The sequence below is a fragment of the Xenopus laevis genome, chromosome 4L (genome assembly GCF_017654675.1).
Source record: "Xenopus laevis strain J_2021 chromosome 4L, Xenopus_laevis_v10.1, whole genome shotgun sequence".
Lineage (NCBI taxonomy): Eukaryota > Metazoa > Chordata > Amphibia > Anura > Pipidae > Xenopus > Xenopus laevis.
Window position 1 is genome coordinate 117,898,696 of NC_054377.1, and position 19,517 is coordinate 117,918,212.

The 19,517-nt window shown below is 40.8% G+C and overlaps 1 protein-coding gene across 1 annotated transcript in view; it reads left to right on the forward strand.

Annotated features, from left to right (window-relative positions):
- The window catches only part of srebf2.L (sterol regulatory element binding transcription factor 2 L homeolog), a 31,956-nt gene that overhangs the window by 3,171 nt on the left and 9,268 nt on the right, over positions 1-19,517 (forward strand). The window contains exons 2-9 of the mRNA XM_041590707.1: positions 6,613-6,981; positions 8,450-8,628; positions 9,490-9,636; positions 14,987-15,208; positions 15,725-15,839; positions 16,649-16,830; positions 17,420-17,612; positions 18,134-18,318. Coding sequence (XP_041446641.1) covers positions 6,613-6,981; positions 8,450-8,628; positions 9,490-9,636; positions 14,987-15,208; positions 15,725-15,839; positions 16,649-16,830; positions 17,420-17,612; positions 18,134-18,318 — 1,592 coding nt within the window. The remainder of the gene's footprint in view (positions 1-6,612; positions 6,982-8,449; positions 8,629-9,489; positions 9,637-14,986; positions 15,209-15,724; positions 15,840-16,648; positions 16,831-17,419; positions 17,613-18,133; positions 18,319-19,517) is intronic.

Sequence of the window (19,517 nt, forward strand, 5' to 3'; positions counted from 1 at the left end):
CAAGGGCAGTTTTTACACTACGCCAATGAAACCACACGTGCATGATAATATTTGTTTTTCAGCCTGTAGTTTTCTTTTCCCAACATGTATTTCTGTTTTTTCTGGTTCCCCACTTTTATGTTCGGAAGAATTTTAGTAAACTTTTGTGAAAAAGCAATTTACATGCAAAATGTAGCCGGACTGATCATCAATACACAATGTAATTCATCACCAACGCCACAAATATGTATATGCACAGTCTATTTCGCAAGAGTTTGCCCGCCATATTGAAAATACGCGGCGTATTTCAGCGATATGTATTTCCAAACTTGTGGATCCCATAGGGTTCAATAACATGCTGCATTGGCGTTTCTGCTGAAAAACGCAAATACTGGGGGCGCATGGCTCGCAAGCTGCCGGTGGGAATTGCTATAGTGCGTATTCCATTATTTCCAGTAGGACAATTTGTGTGAATTTACGCTCAAAATAGGCAGGAGTACAAAGGTAAACAGAACTCCAGCCTATGGAAGGACCCCGCTGCCCCCTTCCTGTGGAAGTGGCAATTCTTGAAGTGTGCGATATTGGGCTGATCCGATCGTGGACCCTAGGGTCTAATGATTGGATCTTCAAATCCAATCATTAGACCCTAGTCAAATTGGCCCTTTTTCAAGTGTGTGAAAAAGGGCCAATAGGTCCGAAACATGTTGTGTGGTGACACAATAAACAGCATAATTGCAGTTAACCTGCTGTCGTGAATGATTCCCATACTTCACAATACATAGGTTTTAGATGGTGTATTTTTGAATTCAAGCTATTTTCAGGGTCAGGTTATAATAAATCTCATATTTTAACCAGAAAATTTGAGTTTTGACCCAAAAAATAACCTTAAAAACTCGAATTTTAGTGTAAAAACAAAACTTGAACCTGCCCCTTGACAGATCAAAGGTCGAAGTGAAAATTCGACTTTAAAAAAATTCGAATTTCAAGCTAAGTTTTTGTGTACTTGGACTAGGGAATAGTACTGTCTCTTTAAAAATTCGACCATTCGCCATCTGAAGCCTATGGGGGACCTCCTCCTCCTGGAGTCAATTGGTGGGCTTTGAAAACTTGAGTTTTTTTTAGAAAAAACTTTGAATCAAATTCGATCAAATGCGCGATTACTTCAATTTGTTGGACATGTTAGATCGAAAATGGACCTATTCGGCCAAAAAAACCCTTTGATTTAATTTCGGTTGGTCTTTTTGAATTTGAATTTCGAAGTTTTTCACATTCGAAATTCAACCCTTGATAAATCTGCCCCTTAGTGTTATTGCTTGGAAGTGAAACAGACTGTTGTTTTTCATTATGTACTAAACTTATCAACATCTCTCTGATAGAGCTCACTATAATAATAAAATAATAATAATTGCAGGCTAGATTTGACCAAATTAACCCCCTCTCCAAAAAAAACCTGTCATTTTTACATCATATGTGTCAGGTCCCCGTTACCATGTTTTTTGCGTGGGTCGCCACTTTAATAAAGTAAAATTGCAAGCAACAATATTAAATGTTTACTAAGTAAAACAGAAGAAATTGAGACGTATAATATAATGGCAAAGAGCACTTCAATTATTTGCAAAGTATGACGTTGCCGCCTGGTATGTGGGGTGTTGTTGCCTGCTGAAATTTTGCACTATCGCAGCTGACTAAACGCCCCTAGTTTCCTTCCCACCAGCAGTAATGTGAATCACTAGTGGAAAAACACACACACCAAAAAGTAGCCTGACCTTTCCTTCTGTGATAACTTCAAACTGCTTTGTAAAGTGGAAGTGATGCGTTTGTTTTACCATCAGCAATTCAATGACTTCCAGGAAGGAAACTCGGGATGTTTTGTCACCCGGTAGTGCTTCATGGGCCATTGCCCTCCCAGGGTTTTATTTGTGAAACCTCTTTATATATTGATTGCTCATTATACACATTGGTAAGTGGCAGACACAGAAACGGGGCTGTTTGCTTCACTACTTTGCATCAGATGCGGCTGCAGCTTCTTTACCATAATAAGAACAAAATAGTTGTTCAGCCATCTCAAAGCTGCCATGAAAATCACCTCCCAGATCCAAATACATGATCTACACTCATCAAAGTATTCTCATCAATCCGCGATTAGAATTAATAGGTACTCTTGAAAACAAGTTCCCCGTATGTATCAAGACACTGCATTTGCTAGGCAACACAATAAACAAAACAGATAAACTGTAAGTGGATGGCAACCAAAATGCTTTGAATCTGTTCCTTTCATGCTCCACAAAATAGATTAATATACTATCATAATCATTCCATTTAGTCATTAAAAACCTTGAGGCGGGGGAGATTGTGGATTCTTGGAAAACTGGCGTTAACTAGTTCCCACCTAAATACATCCCCAGTAATCTTAGATGTGATATTTGTATTGTCCCATTCTATAATGCTTTTAATGATCATGTTAAATTTCCATTAAAAAACTATGTTCAAAAAGAAGCTGGGTGGCCATACTTATGGGCTTATTTATCAAAATTCAAATTTGTGTAAAGGTTTAAGGTTTTGTTTTTCTCCTTCCAATAAAGTCTACTTTTTAAAAACTTTGACTGTTTGATAATTTATTAAAAAATTAGTTGGAAAAAAAAATGGGTTGAAGCAACATAACAGCAAATGTTAATAGGTGCCAAGTAGGGATGCACCGAATCCAGGATTCTGCCTTTTTCAGCAGGATTCCGATTCGGCCGAATCCTTCTGTCCAGCCAGACCGAATCTGAATCCTAATTTGCATATGCAAATTAGGGGCGGGAGGGAAATTTCGTGAGTTTTTGTCAGAAAAGGAAGTAAAAAATGTTTTCCCCTTCCCATCCCCAATTTGCATATGCAAATTAGCTTTCGGGTTCGGTATTCGGCCGAATCTTTCGCGAAGGATTCGGGGGTTCAGCCGAATCCAAAAAAGTGGATTCAGTGCATCCCTAGTGCCAAGTAGGAGAAAGCTGCAGAAGGTGATGTAGGACATGATAATGTGTGAACCTTTATTTTATCAATTACAACAGTTTTACAAACGTTTTAAAACTAACAAACAAATGTAATATCTGAATAAGTTAGCCCATGACTGAGTAGGACTCTCCAAGAGGCTAAAGCCTATACCATAATGTAGGTATGGGACCTGTTATCCAGAATGCTCAGGACCTGAGGTTTTCCAGATAATGAATCTTTCCATAATTTGGATCTTCATACCTTAAGTCGTAAGTCTTGAAAATGTTTAATAAACCTAAAAGGCTGATTTTGCTTCCAATAAGGATACATTTCTGCAATTTGGAGCTTTCTGGATTTTTCGATTTCTGGATAACGGATCCCTTACCTGTCCATTAAAGAGAGTACTAATGTACCAAGCAGCAGGCACATGGTAAAGTTTCTACCAGTAAAACTGTAAGACATTTAGAGAAGTTGTACCAGTTATTGTAGATAAGCAATATTTACTGCTGTATCATAAAATCAAGATCATTCTTACAATGACCTTTGCAGCATTTAACGTTCTGTATATGTTACAGATTACATGTGTAAGTATTTGCTGGCTTATAAAAGGTTTATCCTGTCTGGCAATATTTACTATACAGAGTAAGCAAGCAAGATCAGGGGCAGGTAGAGCATGAGAAGCCAGAAAGCCCTTCAGTACAAAATAAATGCAACCCGGCAATAGAGATTCACATGCACACTGCTGAACAGTTCCATATTAAGCATCAACATTAGGGAAGAATTATCACTGCAGAAATTGTTCAAAGTCGCCATGCAATTAAGTTTTGTATTTATTTGTTCGTTTCACTTATATTGGGGCTCATTTATGAACACTGGGCAAATTTGCACCTGGGCAGTAATCCATAGCAACCAATCAGTGATTAGCTTTTTCAGTCAACTGCACGGTGAACACTGAAAGCAATCATCGGATTGGTTGCTATGGGTTAATGCCTAGGAGCATATTTGCCTGGTGTTTATAAATGAGACCCAGGGGCAGATTTACATATGGTTGAATAGCGAGGGTTAATTAACCCTCGATATTCGACTGCCGAAGTTAAATCGGATTTACCACAACGATTAAATCCTTCGAATCGTTCAATTCGAAGGATTTTAATCCATCAATCGAACGATTTTTCTTCGACCAAAAAAAGCTTACAAAGCCTATGGGGACCTTTCCCTAGGCTAATATTGAGGTTCGGTAGGTTTTAGATGGCGAAGTAGGGGGTCGAAGTTTTTTTTTAAAGAGACAGTACTTCAACTATCGAATAGTCGAACGTTTTTTAGTTCGAAACGTTCGATTCGTAGTCGAAGTAGCCAAAAAAACATTCGAAATTCGAAGTTTTTTTTATTCTATTCCTTCACTCGATCTAAGTAAATGTGCCCCCCAGTGTGTTCATGTAGTTAAAGGAGAATTCAACACTTTACCAAAAAAAAACCTACCCCCCACTAGTGATGTGCGGGATTACCCCAAACCCTAACCTCCCTTGGCCCGCGCCCGCCCGCATCTGACTTCCGTGTCGCTTTTATAGACCCGCCCCGCCGATGATGTCACAAAAGGGGCGGGTCGAGTAGGCGCAGCGTCTATAAAAGACAAAGCTGGCATTTGACGGTGGCAGGCGGGGAGAGCAGAAGAAGAGCGCCACTCGCGAGGAAGAGTGCGAGGTCGGCCCGACTCGTGGGTAAACCTGCGGTTACCATGCCAGCCACCTGTCACAAGTTCCAGTTTAGAAGAATAGGTACATTACAACCCCGATTTTTACATCCCCCATTTTTACGGTTTTCCATAATTGATGCAGTTTTGTTGTGGCCCCATTCAGGCAAGCTGAAGGATTTTTTTTCCCCTGGATTTAACCTTTATGGAATTTATGCCTTTCAACTGCTCTTGATGGACATGGGACAAGCACTGTGGCGATCCTGAGCAGCACCACTGTCTGCTGTAGGTAAATCTGTAATTATTCTTTTGAATGGGACAAATGTGAAATTACACTTTTCGTACCATAGCCCTTAGTAATTACTAAACCTACTTTTAAGAGTCCTTGATTCACTGTTTTGGGATCTCCAGAAAATTTCCTCCTTGGGATTTTAGGCCCCCAACTTCCCCCACCAAGACCAAATAGCTGTCTTATGGAAATAAAATGTTTCTGTTAATTAAAAGCACTTATGAACCATAGGATGTTCAAACAAGTTTCAAACAAGTGCAGGGAATGCAGTTTTAAATACATTTGGATGAATGATGAGATAACTATGCTCTGAGATTACAATTCATATGTGCCTGCATTATGTGTTTTGTGGTACCCTCCTCTTTTTTCTCTTTTGTACCCCCCCCCCCCCCTCTTATTGTGAAATTAATTAAAATGAGACTTGTTAAAAAAAAAAGTGGAATAATTGAGCATCTTCAGTTCTGAATATTTTTTTTATTTGGCTGGAAATGTCCTTTTACATATTCTGGTTGGTGCAACTATAGAGCATTTAAAAATTATCAGATTTTTACATCAACATAGAATCAATGTTGTCCACAGCTGTTTAGGGATTATTAACAAAGAGGCAACTGGATGACAGTCTTATATATTTGCGGCTCTGTTGCGTGATCTGAATCGTTTGACTCATTTGCTATCCAGGTCGTGAGCTATCCATTGACAACATTTATGGTGAAAAGAAGTTTTATATTGCATTATGCTTGTATTTTCTTATTTTACAAGTTATATATGCTGCTTATAATATATTTAAAAATATATAATATTTTGTAGTTGTCCACCTCCAAATTGTGTGGTCACTCATATTTGTGGGTCTTTTTCTTTAAAGACTATTATCTCTGCCAATGAACTCCTGGCCCCTCCTTGCTAGTTAACCAGTAATAAAAAGGGCAGCAAAAGACAAAATAAAAAGTCTTAAAGGAGAAGGAAAGGCTAACATTAAGTAAGCTTTATCAGCAAGGTCTATATAAATACACCAGTAAACCCTCAAAGTAATGCTGCTCTGATTCCTCTGTCAAAAGAATCACAGCATTTCTTTCCTTCTATTGTTTGTACATGGATTTCTGTATCAGACTTCCTGTTTTCAGTTTATACCTCCAGGGCTAGGGCTTGAGCATGCTCGGTTTGCTCCTCTCCCCCTCCCTCCTCCCCTCATTGCTGTAATCTGAGCCCAGAGCTATGATTGAGCAGGGAGACTCAGATGGAAAGTGATGTCACAACAGGCTAATATGGCAGCTGCTATCCTAAACAAACAGTTTACTCAGGTATGGTAAAGCATTCTGCAGAATAAATATAGTGTTATAGCTTGCACTATTGTGGCTGATCTATTGGCAATAAACTGCTTTAGTAGCTTTCCTTGTCCTTTAAGCCCTTTGTTATTAACCCACCACTGCCTTTTCACTTCCCCGCTCACATGAGGTTGAGCTGCTTCTGCATTGATAGGGTGTCAACTTAACATTCCCGATTTAAAAAAAGAAAGAATTGAAATGTATTTTGACATACATATCCAACAGGGCTTTTAAAAATTTGATTTAAGAGTTGTAGTGGGTGTCAAGGGCAGATCACACATTAAAGTACCATTAAAATAGGATGTTATCAAATTTCTTGCTTTCAGTTGGAACATTAATCTTTCACTCTCTTTCTCTAGAAATGCTGCAGTTTGTCAGTAACCAGGTGGGTGAATTTCCAGATCTCTTTGAGGAGCAGCTGTGCCAGAGTTATCAAGGAAATAATGCAATGGACACAACGTTACCCAAAGCTTATAACCAGGCAGCTCAGCAGCCATATACTACTTCAGCACCTCAGCCTCAGCTCTTACCTGTAAAAGCTCCTCCGCAAGCCACACCCCAGAGAACTGCACCTCTTCTCCAGCCCAGACCCGTGGTTCAGACTTCTCCTCAGCCTCAGCTGCAACAACAGACAGTGATGCTCACCCCCAATTTCAGCACCGCCCCACAGACCCGAATAATACAGCAGCCACTCATCTATCAGAATGCTGCTACTACAAGTTTTCAGGGTAAGAACTGAATAACACCATTATTTTCAATGTTGCTCTAAACGTACATTTAATAGCATGATATGTGTAACCTCCTTGTGTAATCTATACGGAACCATCTTTTTCATCTATATTTCTTCTTATTTGTTTTACTTTCCTTGTTTACTTTGGTTTCACCTTTCTCCTAGGGCTTTCTAGATAATGTGTCTTTCTGTAATTTGGATTGCTATACTTTATCTGCTAAAAATCCTTTAAACATTAAACAAACCCAATAGGATTGTTTTTTTCCACCAATAAGGATCAATTATATCTTGGTTGGGATCAAGTACAACATATTATTTTGTTATTACAGAGAAAAAGGAAGTATGTTTTAAAATGTTGAATTATTTGATTAAAATAGATTCTATGGCCTTCCTGTAATTCTGAGCTTTCTGGATAACTGGTCTCTGGATAATGGATCATATACTGTATCGATAACCTAAAGACAAATCATTTTAATTAAGAGTAAAATACACATGGTCAACTGATGTCCACAACATTAACCATTAACTTTTTTCCCTCTTCATAGCATTGGCATCAACCCTAACCACAAGGCGTGTGGGTTTCTTCACTTTGTGTTTTGAGGGCAGCCATAGCTTAAGGTGGCCATACACAGAGAGATCCGCTCGTTTGGCGATGTCGCCAAACGATCGGATCTCTCCCCAATATGCCCACCTTCAGGTGGGCAATATCGGGCTGCTCCGATCGTGGGCCTTAGGGCCCAACGATCGGATCCTAACGAATAGTAATGGGCGTTCGGATCGCGGAACTGCATCAACATATAGATGCGGCCGCGATCCGACGGGATTTTTCATCCCATCCGATCGAGATCTGGCCGACTTTCGGCCAGATCTTGATCGGTGAAGCTCGTCGGGGGGCCCCATACACGGGCCAATAAGCTGCCAACACGGTCTGTCGGCAGCTTTTATCAGCCCGTGTATGGCCACCTTTACTCTCTAAGATTTTACTCTGATATGCTGATGCATAGCTAAATGGAGGGAGTGACGTGGGCTTTCCACCACTCCTTTTTTCTGAATCCAAAAAATTAATTGATGTAAATTGATGTTTCTTTGAGAACTTTTGGGTTTTACATACATTTTTGTGATTTCTATATTATTTGCAGTTTTAGACTGCTAATGCCAGTTCTCAGAGAAGCAAGTTTACAGCATTTCGTTTTTAGGTGTAGATCTTTAAAATTATAGGTCTATAATTGGTTTAAAACTTTTAGACTGTTGCATGCATACTGTAGCTTTTTAATCACCACTGCTGAGTACCAGTAATTGAAATACCAGGATCCAAGGCGTGTTGCCTTACTCTGACAGCAGTTAGCAGCCTAACAGCTATGCCTCTTTTCATATTGGTTTCCTATTTGTCTAAAAAAGGGCACTTCAGTGACAGATGACCCATTATCAGTGTATAAATGCAGATTTTCTGTGTGTTTTGCCTGCAGTGCTGCAACCTCCAGTTCAGAGTCTAATGACAACACAGCAGATGCAGCCTGTCACAATTCAGCAGCAAGTACAGACAGTTCAAGCCCAGAGAGTTCTAACTCAAGCAGCTAATGGTACAATCCAAACACTGACCCCAGCTACTGTTCAGACGGTTACCCCTCACGTCCAGCAAGTTCCTGTAAGTATATCACATTGGTAGTGCTTGGTACTTTAGGCCTTAATGCTTAGTACAGCAGGATGTGTGTGCTAATGATGTGCTACATAACCCTCTGCATATATCTACCATAATTGGTAACATTACGTTATATACTGGATATTTCCCATGGAAAGGTGACTTAGTTCTCCATGTACCTTTTTTTAAGGTTTTTTATTTTTGCATTTTATTTACCATAACAATAACAAACAAGAAAAAGACAATCATGGTTCCATAGTCAGTTGCAGTGATCTCAGTACAGTACGTACACAGTTTGGTTTCTCATACATTAGTATTGCATTGATCAGGTACCCCAGTATTCCTACTCGGCCCTACCCAGTGATAGTGGGTTCAGGTGTGATTCTATACCTGTTGCCCATAGGCAGTTGGAGTGATGACTAAAGGAATCTACAACCACGTTAACCTGGTATCCCTGGGATTGAGGACTCTTCCATAGCCTCTAGCCAATCTCACTATACCAAGTCATATTTCTGGGGGCATCCCCTTGGTTGCTTGTTATCAAGGGGAGTGTTGTTTTTATCAAGTTTAGCCAGCCATTAATTTTGGGGGGCTGGGGGACATCCAGAATCTGTCCTATTCCCAAATTACTTCTCATCATCTGGTTTGATGAGGCAAAATTATCAAAGTTTGAAGGGTACACATAAAGATCAGTTGGAAAAGACCAAATTAAATAGAAAGTTGGGGTATACCAAGCTATGTCTCTAGAGATATTTAGGATGTTTTTTGTGAAAGGAGGTTGTACTTGTCAAGGGATATTGTTAAATATCTCCAAGTGAATAATAGATCAATATGTCTATGACATTAATATAAATGTGTGTTTCCCAGGTGCTTGTACAGCCGCAGATAATCAAAACGGAGTCTTTGGTGCTTACTGCAGTGAAGGCAGATGGCAGCCCTGTGATGACCGCTGTACAAAATCCAGCTATAACAACACTTGCTGGTCCTTTACAGACAACCGCTCTCCAAGTACCTGTGAGTTCTTCTACAATTATTATGCAGACCAGTGTAAATTGCTATGTATCTTTAGAGCACTGTTTTAAGGGAACAGTGAATTTTTTCAAAGTAATACAACATTGTGTCAAAAACTCTACATTAACTGTGACACGCTGGAGGTGGTAGTGGGCTGTCAAACACGTATAGAATTTGTATCCAATGTTTGGATTCTGTGTCATTAAAGGTAAAGGATATTCTGTAATATTTAATACCTCCAAATTTAAGTTAAGATAAAGTCAGGTCACTGGCCTTAAAAACAAGCTAACCCTAAAAAATAAATAATTTGTGTAAATTAGTTCACAGAAATTGGTGCAACGTGTGTGTGTTCTAGATTTTATTATCCTTACAGGCTGTAAGCAACCTTAACACTTTGTGTCCCTTCTCTCATGAAAGAAGCAATAAGAAACCACACAATTATTGCAATTATTATGCAAATCAAGCCACTGAATCATTGGTTAGAAGGTTTGTGGTGCGCTCCAGGCGCCATCTGGATTCTCGCACCTCAGGTGGAACGCACTTCTCCCGCCCATCGTTCATGCCTTCCAGGGAAACTCAAAAGATCAGAAAACATCAAAGGTGATACCACCATCTATACTCCCTCAGAAGGTTCATCAGCATCATTTCAATCGGAGGGTGAAATTCCGCCATCCGACGTGTCTTCTGGAGAAAAGGAAGGAAGCTAGGACTCCACAAGATGCAGCATGATATTGATAATTTTATCAAGGGTGTATTGGAAGTACTTAAAATAACTCCTTCAATGGAGTTTATTCAAGAGACAACACAAATCCTCAACAATTTTCCCAGCACACGAGCAACTCCTCGCCATTATTCATGATGAGTGGAATTCTCCAGAACGAAAATTTCAAGCTACTCGGAAATGTTCAAAGTCCTATCCTTTTCCAAGGAATTGGTGGACAAGTGGTCAATGCCACCAACGGTTGATGCACCGGTATCCAGACTTTCCAAGACCACAGCCCTACCAGTCACAGACGCGGCAACATTTAAAGACCCGTCTGATGGATATCAGACGGGTCTGATATCCATCAGACGGGTCTGATGGATATCTAGTAAGGGTTCTTGAGAGCGGTATATTCATCTGCCGGATCCACTCTTCTCACCGTACTGGCCTCCACCTGGGTGGCCAGGGCCATACAGTCATTGTTCCGAATCCTTGATCAAAGACATCCAAGAGGGAGTCCACAGATCGGAACTTCTACCTGGCAAGCAATAGCAGAGGCTTAGGCTTATTGATGTGATGCAACCTTATACGCTGCGCAGATTACAGCTCACACATCAGTAGCAGCTTGAAGAATAATATGGCTGAAGAGTTGGACAGCTGACCTCCGTTCAAAGAAGTCGCTAACTTCACTTCCATTCAAGGGGCAGCGGCTCTTCGGAGAAGAGTTAGCGAAGATCATCTCTCAAGCTCTAATCTGTTCCTGGTGCCCAAGAGGGACGGCTCATTCAGGCCGGTACTCGATCTGAAACACCTCAACAAACACATAGGATCCGTACGGTTCAAGATGGAGACTCTGCGATCGGTGATTTGAGGCATGGAACGGGATCCACTAATGATGTCCCTGGACATCAAAGATGCTTACCTGCACGTTCCAGTCTGGCCACATCATCATCGCTTCATGAGATTTGCCTTCAAAAACTACCACTACCAGCTTGTAGCCCTCCCCTTTGTACTATCATCAGCCCCCACGGTTTTCACAAAATTCATGGCGGTTACGGCAGCTTCCCTATGGTTCCAGGGAATTTCTGTCACACCCTACCTGGGCAAAGGCACAGCAGATCTTCAGAAGGCAATCCTAATTCTTCAAGACTTCGGCTGGACCATCAACTGGGACAAGTCCAGTCTACTCCCCAGTCACCAGATGACATTCCTGGGCCTAGAATTCAACACCCTCACACAGTGGGTGAGTTTACCACTAACCGATGAGAATAAGAGATCAGGTCAACAAATTAGCTCACATTCATCAACCTACAACACACCTGGCCATTGAAGGTATTAGGACTGGTGGTCTCCTCCATAGAGGCAGTGCCGTTCGCACAGATACATCTGCAACATTCTATCTCAGGGGTGCCCAAAAGGCCGGGATCTACCAGTAGACCTTTAGCTGGTGATCAGTAGATCTCAAGATACTGTCAATGAACAGCTTGTCCAAATCACCCTCCTTTTTCATGCTTTTCATTCAGATATTTATTATGTTAAGGTAACATGAGAAATAGTTGTTTGTTAAATATAGCAATATACATTTTCCCATGAATCAGTATCTAAGTAATATTTTCCATGGAACAGAATGCTAACAATGCTTTTATAGATGTAGATCATAATGGGACAACATCACTAAAAGTAGACCTTGCATTAGAAGAAGGTCCTCTCTCTCAAAGGATCACCCTACTACAACCAATGAGGGAATCCCTTCATTGGTGGCTATGACAAGACAATCTATCAGGAGGCCAATCCTGGGCGACACCGGACTGGACGGTGAAAATGACAGATGTCTACAAGGCTGGGGGCAACATGGGACAACCTATCTGTACAGGGTCCATGGTCCCCCTCCGAAGTGAAACTACCCATAAATATTCTAGAACTTCGGGAGGTAAGATTGGCTCTCCGCCACTGGGCGCACCAGCTACAACAAACAACAAAATCAGTGCATACATAAGCAGGCAGGGAGGAACCCACAGCAAAGCAGCTCTAGCGGAAGCCCAACAGATTCTTAGTTGGGCAAAGGCTGTCTGCCTTCCATATCCCAGGAGCGGACAACATGAAAGCGGACTTCCTCAGTTGGAACCAACTGGATCCAGGGGAGTGGGAACTTCACCTGGAGGTATTCTCGGAAATTGTCAGTCATTGGGGACAACCCCAGGACGACCTGATGGCCTTCAGAACCAGTCGCAAAGTGAAGAGATTTTTTGCACGCTCACGGGACCCGCTAGTAATGGGGGTGGATTCCATGACTCATCATTGGCATTTCAAACTAGCCTACATTTTTCCCCCCTCTCCCCATGTTGCCTCGGGTTCTTAAGAAGATCAGACAATCGCACACCACAGTGATTGTAATAGCTCCTTATTGGCCCAGGAGAACATGGTTCTCGGATCTTCAGGAAATGTCTGCAGCACAACCAGTGCTTCTACCACCCAGGAACGATCTCCTGTGCCGGGGTCCCATAGACAAATACAAGAGTCCTCTGCACTCAACCCATTATCAATATATTTAAGACATTGAGACATTTTGTGCATACTGCTACTGAAAAATGACTTACCCTTTAAACAAAACAGGGATTGTTTATCCATATATTGCAATATATTTAAGATGGCCAACTACGTCAAAGTCATCCCATATCTGGCCAGTCCTATGCTCAATTTTCATCTGATTCATTAAGAATTCTATTGCTTCATTATACATTTTACAAAGGGACTAAGTTTTACCTGAAACTTACTAGCTGCTTTCAAAGTAAAACTCCCAAACTTGGCTGCCCTTTTATTAGACACCAGTGGGATCACCTGACTATATCTGGGAAGGGTTGGAGCTAAAATGTAGGCTAGTTTGAAATGCCAATCCTGAGGGTCCCATAGTCCATCACAATCCAGGCCTATTCGTTTTGACAGGATGGCTGTTGAAGCAGACGTCTGGAGAAGGCGAGGCATAGCCGAAATGGTAAGTGCCACAATGTTAAAGTCATGCAAACTCACATCATCTAAGGCTTATCACAGGGAACTGGAACTGGTGCAAAGAGGCTCACCTACCATTTCTCGAGTGCTACATTCCAAGAATTCTATCCTTTCTACAGTGAGGCTTCCTGTTGGGCCACAAGTTGAGTTCATTGAAGGTATAGGTGTCATCCATCCTTCCAGTCATATCTAGCTCTGGAGGATTCTGTCCATACCTTCCTACAGGAAGTAGCTCATGTGGCGCCTCAATTTAGTTTTGGAAGCTTTACTGGATCCCCCTTTCGAGCCTTTAGGGACTATTACCAACAAGTGGCTCATCTGGAAGTTAGTGTTACTAGTGGCGATTTCATTGGTCAGAAGAGTCTTGGAGCTTATCACCTTATTGTGTGATTCATCATATCAGAAGAGTGGCCAGAAGACTCAATTCAGTTTTGGAAGCTTTACTGGATCCCCCTTTCGAGCCTTTAGGGACTATTACCGACAGGTGGCTCACCTGGAAGGTAGTGTTTATAGTGGCGATTTCATTGGCCAGAAGAGTCTTGGAGCTTAGCTCCTTATTGTGGGATCCATCATAGTGTTCCACAAAGATACCATCGTTCCTACCTAAGGTAGTATCCTCATTTCACACGAATCAGGAAATTGTGGTACCATCCTTGTGCCTGGAACCCAAGAACCTTAAAGAAAAATGAATTAGTAATCTGGATGTAGTCAGCCCTTCGTTGGTACTTGGAAAAATCCAAGACCTTTTGACGTTCCCAAAGATTGTTCGTAGTTCCTACCGGGCCTCGTAGAGGCATGGCGGCATCCAAGACTTCTATTGCACGATGGCTCAAGGAGATCATACGTGAGGCTTACATTTCTAAAGGGAGATCACAACCAGAAGGTATACAAGCACATTCCAAAAGATCAATGGGAGCTTCCTGGGCATGGCGCAGTTCCGCCTCCCTGGATCAGGTCTGCAGAGCGGCCACCTGGTCGTCTGTGCACACATTCACCAAATTCTATAGCCTAGACACGTTTTCCTCCTACACCTTGCCTCCTTTTGTTGTAAGGTGTTGCACTGGTGCAATAACGTGTAATAATCTCTCGCTCCCACTCTGCTGTTCTTGGGGCTGCTTTGTTAAACCCCCAGCTGTTCCCTGTGTCCCTGAGACGACAGAGAAAACAGGATTTTTTGATACTCACCTTTAAATCCTTTTCTCTGTAGTCTTTTTTTCTCAGGTCTTCCCGCCCCGTGGAGAGATGTTGACCACGTTGGTCCATGAGGCAAAATTTCCCTGAGTTACCAGTCCTGCTAGTTAAGTTTTATTCCTATTGTTCAGATGTCTCTTTGGTACAAACTGAATAGATTGGCATAGGGCTGGGTTAAGCCAGACCATCGGACACCCTTTAAATAATTATTCCAAGTGTCCTGCCTCCGGAGGGTGGAGCTTAACCCCAACTGTTCCCTTGTCCCCCTATCGACTACAGAGAAACGGATTTAACGGTGGGTATCAAAAAATCCTGTTATATCAATGGGAGACATATAAAAAGCCGTTTGTTGCGCATTTTATATTTATCTGTACATCTCTTGTTTTGAATGTTGTTGAAAGAAAAAAAGAGCATTACTATCAATATTAAGAATTGTGCCTCTACTTTTAATAGACCCTTATGGGCAGCAATGGAACTATTCTTACCACAATGCCAGTAATGATGGGACAAGAAAAAATGCCCATAAAACAAGTACCAGGAAGTCTTAAGCTGGCAGAGGTGCCTAAGGAAGGTGAGAGGAGAACAACACACAACATAATAGAGAAAAGGTACCGTTCATCTATCAACGACAAAATTATGGAGCTCAAGGACTTGGTTATGGGCACGGACGCCAAGGTTAGTGTTACTGCGTGCTTATGTGACTTCTACTGGATTTATAATGTGTATACAGAAATTAGACCTGCACACTCAGCACAGCAAGTAAATTCTTATACCTGTACGTTTTCATTCTATTTCAGTTTTGCTGTCAATTACACGCTTGCCATTTCATCCTGGCCTTAAATGTTTGCGTTTTGAATTTCATTCCATATGTAAAAAGTATTTTGTAGCATAGCATTAGAGTGCCTTGATTGCTTTTAAGATAGAAAATGTCTAGGTTAACAAAAATGACAGTTTATTAAAGCTAGCCATGGACAGTGTATGTCATTTAAAAGTGTGCCTCAGTTTATGGGCTGATGGTCAGGGGAAAATGTAATGGGAAGCATACAGTCAGCAGTGTGAGATATAAATAGAAGGTAAGATCATTTTGTTTTTATTTATTCCTCATGTTATGAACGGGCAGATATGTTAATAATTTCATTTTACCATCTGTTGTCCTGAAAAGTCTTACATTGTTTATCATTGATTTATCAGATGCACAAATCAGGAGTCCTGAAGAAGGCCATTGATTATATAAAATACTTGCAACAAGTCAACCAGAAACTGCGCCAGGAAAACATGGCTTTAAAACTAGCCAATCAGAAAAACAGTGAGTATGGTAGTGACTTGACTGCCAAGAGCATGCACAGTAGAACCCTGGATTTTACAATTTCACAGAATTTACACTGTTTTGTCATTTGGAGTAGTGTTCTTGTGTTATGTTATGTGGCAAAGCCACAAAGGGCTGGTCCTACGACAGCAAATTGTTAGTAGTGGCATATTTCATGGATCACACATGCTGATAGTATGAGAAAGAAAAGAGCCACAGTCCCCAACATGACTCACAAGCTAGTTGGGGATGAGATGCAAGTTTGGCCCAGGGTAGTGCACAGTACATAAACGTATATTGATTGAAAAATAAATCACTAATATGAAATCCATAGGGCTGGAAAGTTGGGGCTTTGCATTTATATTAGCAATAGTAAAGTTTTGGCTCTGTCTGTTGTGATCACCATACTCACAAAACTATGAAGTAATGGATTACTTTGTTGTTACGTTAATTGATTTCCTAATTCAGACAACAAGTAGTAAGGGTCTTTTACAGAATTTTTTTCAATAATCATCTGGCTACTTTCAGCAGTATGATATATCTGATTGTTCTCTGGCCAGTGTTAATGAAGGTAGATAACTTCATGTGGTGATGGGTTGAGTCAGTCTAATTCCACTTGCTGTCACCAAGGACAACATATCAACATGATCTGTCTAAGCCATTGGGTGCTTAATCATAGCATCAAAATAAAACATTACCATCACGTTTATATTTAATCAGGGTCATAACAGAGTAATCATTTTAATGAAACATGCTTTAAACATAGGTCTCAGAAGATATTTAAAACGTGTCAAATGTTTCTCTTGCAGAATACTTAAAAGGTATTGATCTTAGCAGTTTGGTGGATACAAGCATTGGAATGAAGATAGATGAATTCAATCAAAACACCTTGATGATGTCTCCTCCAGCATCTGATTCTGGTTCCCCTGCTGTGTTCTCTCCATACTCTGTGGATTCTGAACCAGGGAGCCCTTTGTTAGATGATGAAAAGGTTAACTTTACTTTTGCTCTACAAGAAGTTGTGTAACATTTTTGGTTGAAGGCTTTTGGCCAAGGCCCCCCACAGTTTAAAATAAGTTTAAACATATAAAAGAACAGTATTTTATCAGCATTCAGATCATTGTATAAGTAAAGATGTACTGCATACATAGATCAAAGCTAATTCAGAGCAGCAAATAAGAATTTACCCAAAATATCACACTTTCTGGTTTGACTCCTGTAATATCAACGACACATTCTTCACAAACATCACTCAAACTAGCCTTCATGACAGGTCCCTGCAGCCACTGGTCTGGGCACCCTAGATTGGTGGTGTCCCAGAGTTTGGGAACCACTATCCTTTACAATTGTTTACCATACTGGAAGGACTAGAGCCTGAAGACCACTGTGGACAGAGTTGTGGAGAATTTCAATTTGCAATTGGCATTTTAGCTTAGAATTCATCTATACCATAAAATATCATTATGTACATTTTCCTGCACCATTACCTAATGCCTATGTAGTTTTACTTACAATAGCACTGATTTTATATTTCTCTTCCATGGTATTTGTTGACATTCTTAAATATTTGTTTGTTGAAGGTAAAAGATGAACCAGACTCGCCCACAGGATTGGGTATGATGGATCGCTCACGGATGCTTCTCTGCACCATGACATTCCTATGCTTATCATTCAACCCCCTGACTTCTCTGTTACACCCTGAAAGTGGCCAGTACTCCGAGAGAGCAGTGCAACATGGAACAGGGAGAACCATGCTTGGTGTTGAAATGTCAGGTAATCTCCTCTTTTTCCCATTTCTCTGGGTGGTTGCAAAAAATATAGTGCCAGACCTTTTCTTTATTAGAGTATTGCTTCATAATCTGGTCAAGATTGGGATAACTAACAGTGCTAATAAACCACTCATCAATTTTACTATGGAAACAGACCATACTTCATAAGATGTATAATTCGGTAACATGTCCATCTGAAGTCACTTTTATAGAGGTGATAGTGTAAGATGCTCTGGGAGACCCGCACACTCTCTTTTATTTGTCCACGTCTCTTTTTATAATCTATGACTTTCCAAGTAAAACTGAAATAACTATCTTCATATTCTGCTTTGTATTTACTGTATTCACTTAGTCTAATTTTCCTTATGTGCATGAGGGAAATTCACATCACATGGTGGATGTGCACACAAAAGCTTAGACATGGTGAATTATTTATTGGAGATTCAAAGAAACTTATTGAGGATTGCATGATCAAACTGCTTTCCTAAGAATGTTAAGCACAGCTGGTTCTGCTTTGTAACACAGGTTTTTATGGCAGCTGGTTTGATTGGCTCATACCCACAATAATCCTTTGGCTTGTTAATGGAGTGATTGTTCTCAGCGTTTTCATGAAACTACTCATCCATGGAGAGCCTGTGACCCGTCTACATTCCCGCTCATCTGTCAAATTCTGGAGACATCGCAAGCAGGCAGATTTGGATCTTGCTAAGGTAAAAAGCTACTCCGTGTTGTTAAATGCAAGCAAAATATTTTACTAGAGACTAGCATAGTTTTACTTTTTAAACTTTGATTAGATTACTGTAGGCTTTGGCTTCCTTAACAGTATTACCTGTTAAGGAAATTTAGCCACACAGATTGGCTTTACTAAGAGGCTCCTTTAACGCAAATGTACAGCTGCATGTAAACAGGGTGCTTGCTGTCTTGGGATGCAAACAGGCAAGTGGTTTACAAGCACATAGGCAGTTTACACAAGCTAGGCCCTGCGTAGAATCTTCTTTGGGCTCAGACACTCCGAACACTCACACATTCTTGTTTTGACATCAAAGGGGTCATTTATTAAGGGCTGAGTTGTGTTTTTCAAAATAAGTTTCGGTAAAAACTCAAATTTTAATAAAAAATAAAAAAATAAAAAATTTTTGAGATTTTTTTATGCCCTGAAGCTGCAAAAAGCAAAACCGAAAATACTAATAGCTAAAACCCGTCGAGGTCACGTAGAAGCCAATTGCAGAGATCCCTTGAACCATTTAAAGGAGAAGGAAAGGTAAAATACAAATAAATTTGTATAGATTGCCCACGAAATGGAGAGATACTTACAGGATTCCTTGCTCTATACCTTTTCCCCCCTTTCTGTAATCCAAGATCATAGTAAAAAAATTTGTAGGGCGCATATAAAAGAAAATCCATCCCTCTCGCTGTCCAAATCTGTTTTAATAGGGCTCGCACATGCGCAGTAAAAATTTGGTAAGCCCTGCGCATGCGTACAATATCCTTTTCTTCCCCCATGCGAGCGGCGATATTGTGGTCAGGTGGTACAAGGCAACGGGCAATGGGGGAGGACTAAATTTAGCGCATGCGCACTTCAGACAGGGACGTGACGCGCACTCGGCCAACATGGCGGCCACAAAGTTTGGAAAGGGCAGAAACTTCAACTGGATGGTGTGAGTGCAGGAGGTTTGGGCAGTGAAAGTAATGCGGTTCAGGAGGGGAGCACCCAAGCAACATTTAAAGATAGGTTTAAAAAATTACCTTTCCTTCTCTTTTAAAGATGTTTTCAGTCTTCATGATTTTCAGGTGTTTGACACTGGATTTCGATCGAAAACTCTATGGATCCAAAGTATTGAAGGTTTTAAGCCTATAAACTTGATAAATTCGATGTATTCAAGTTTTTTTCCCCGATTGCATACAATCA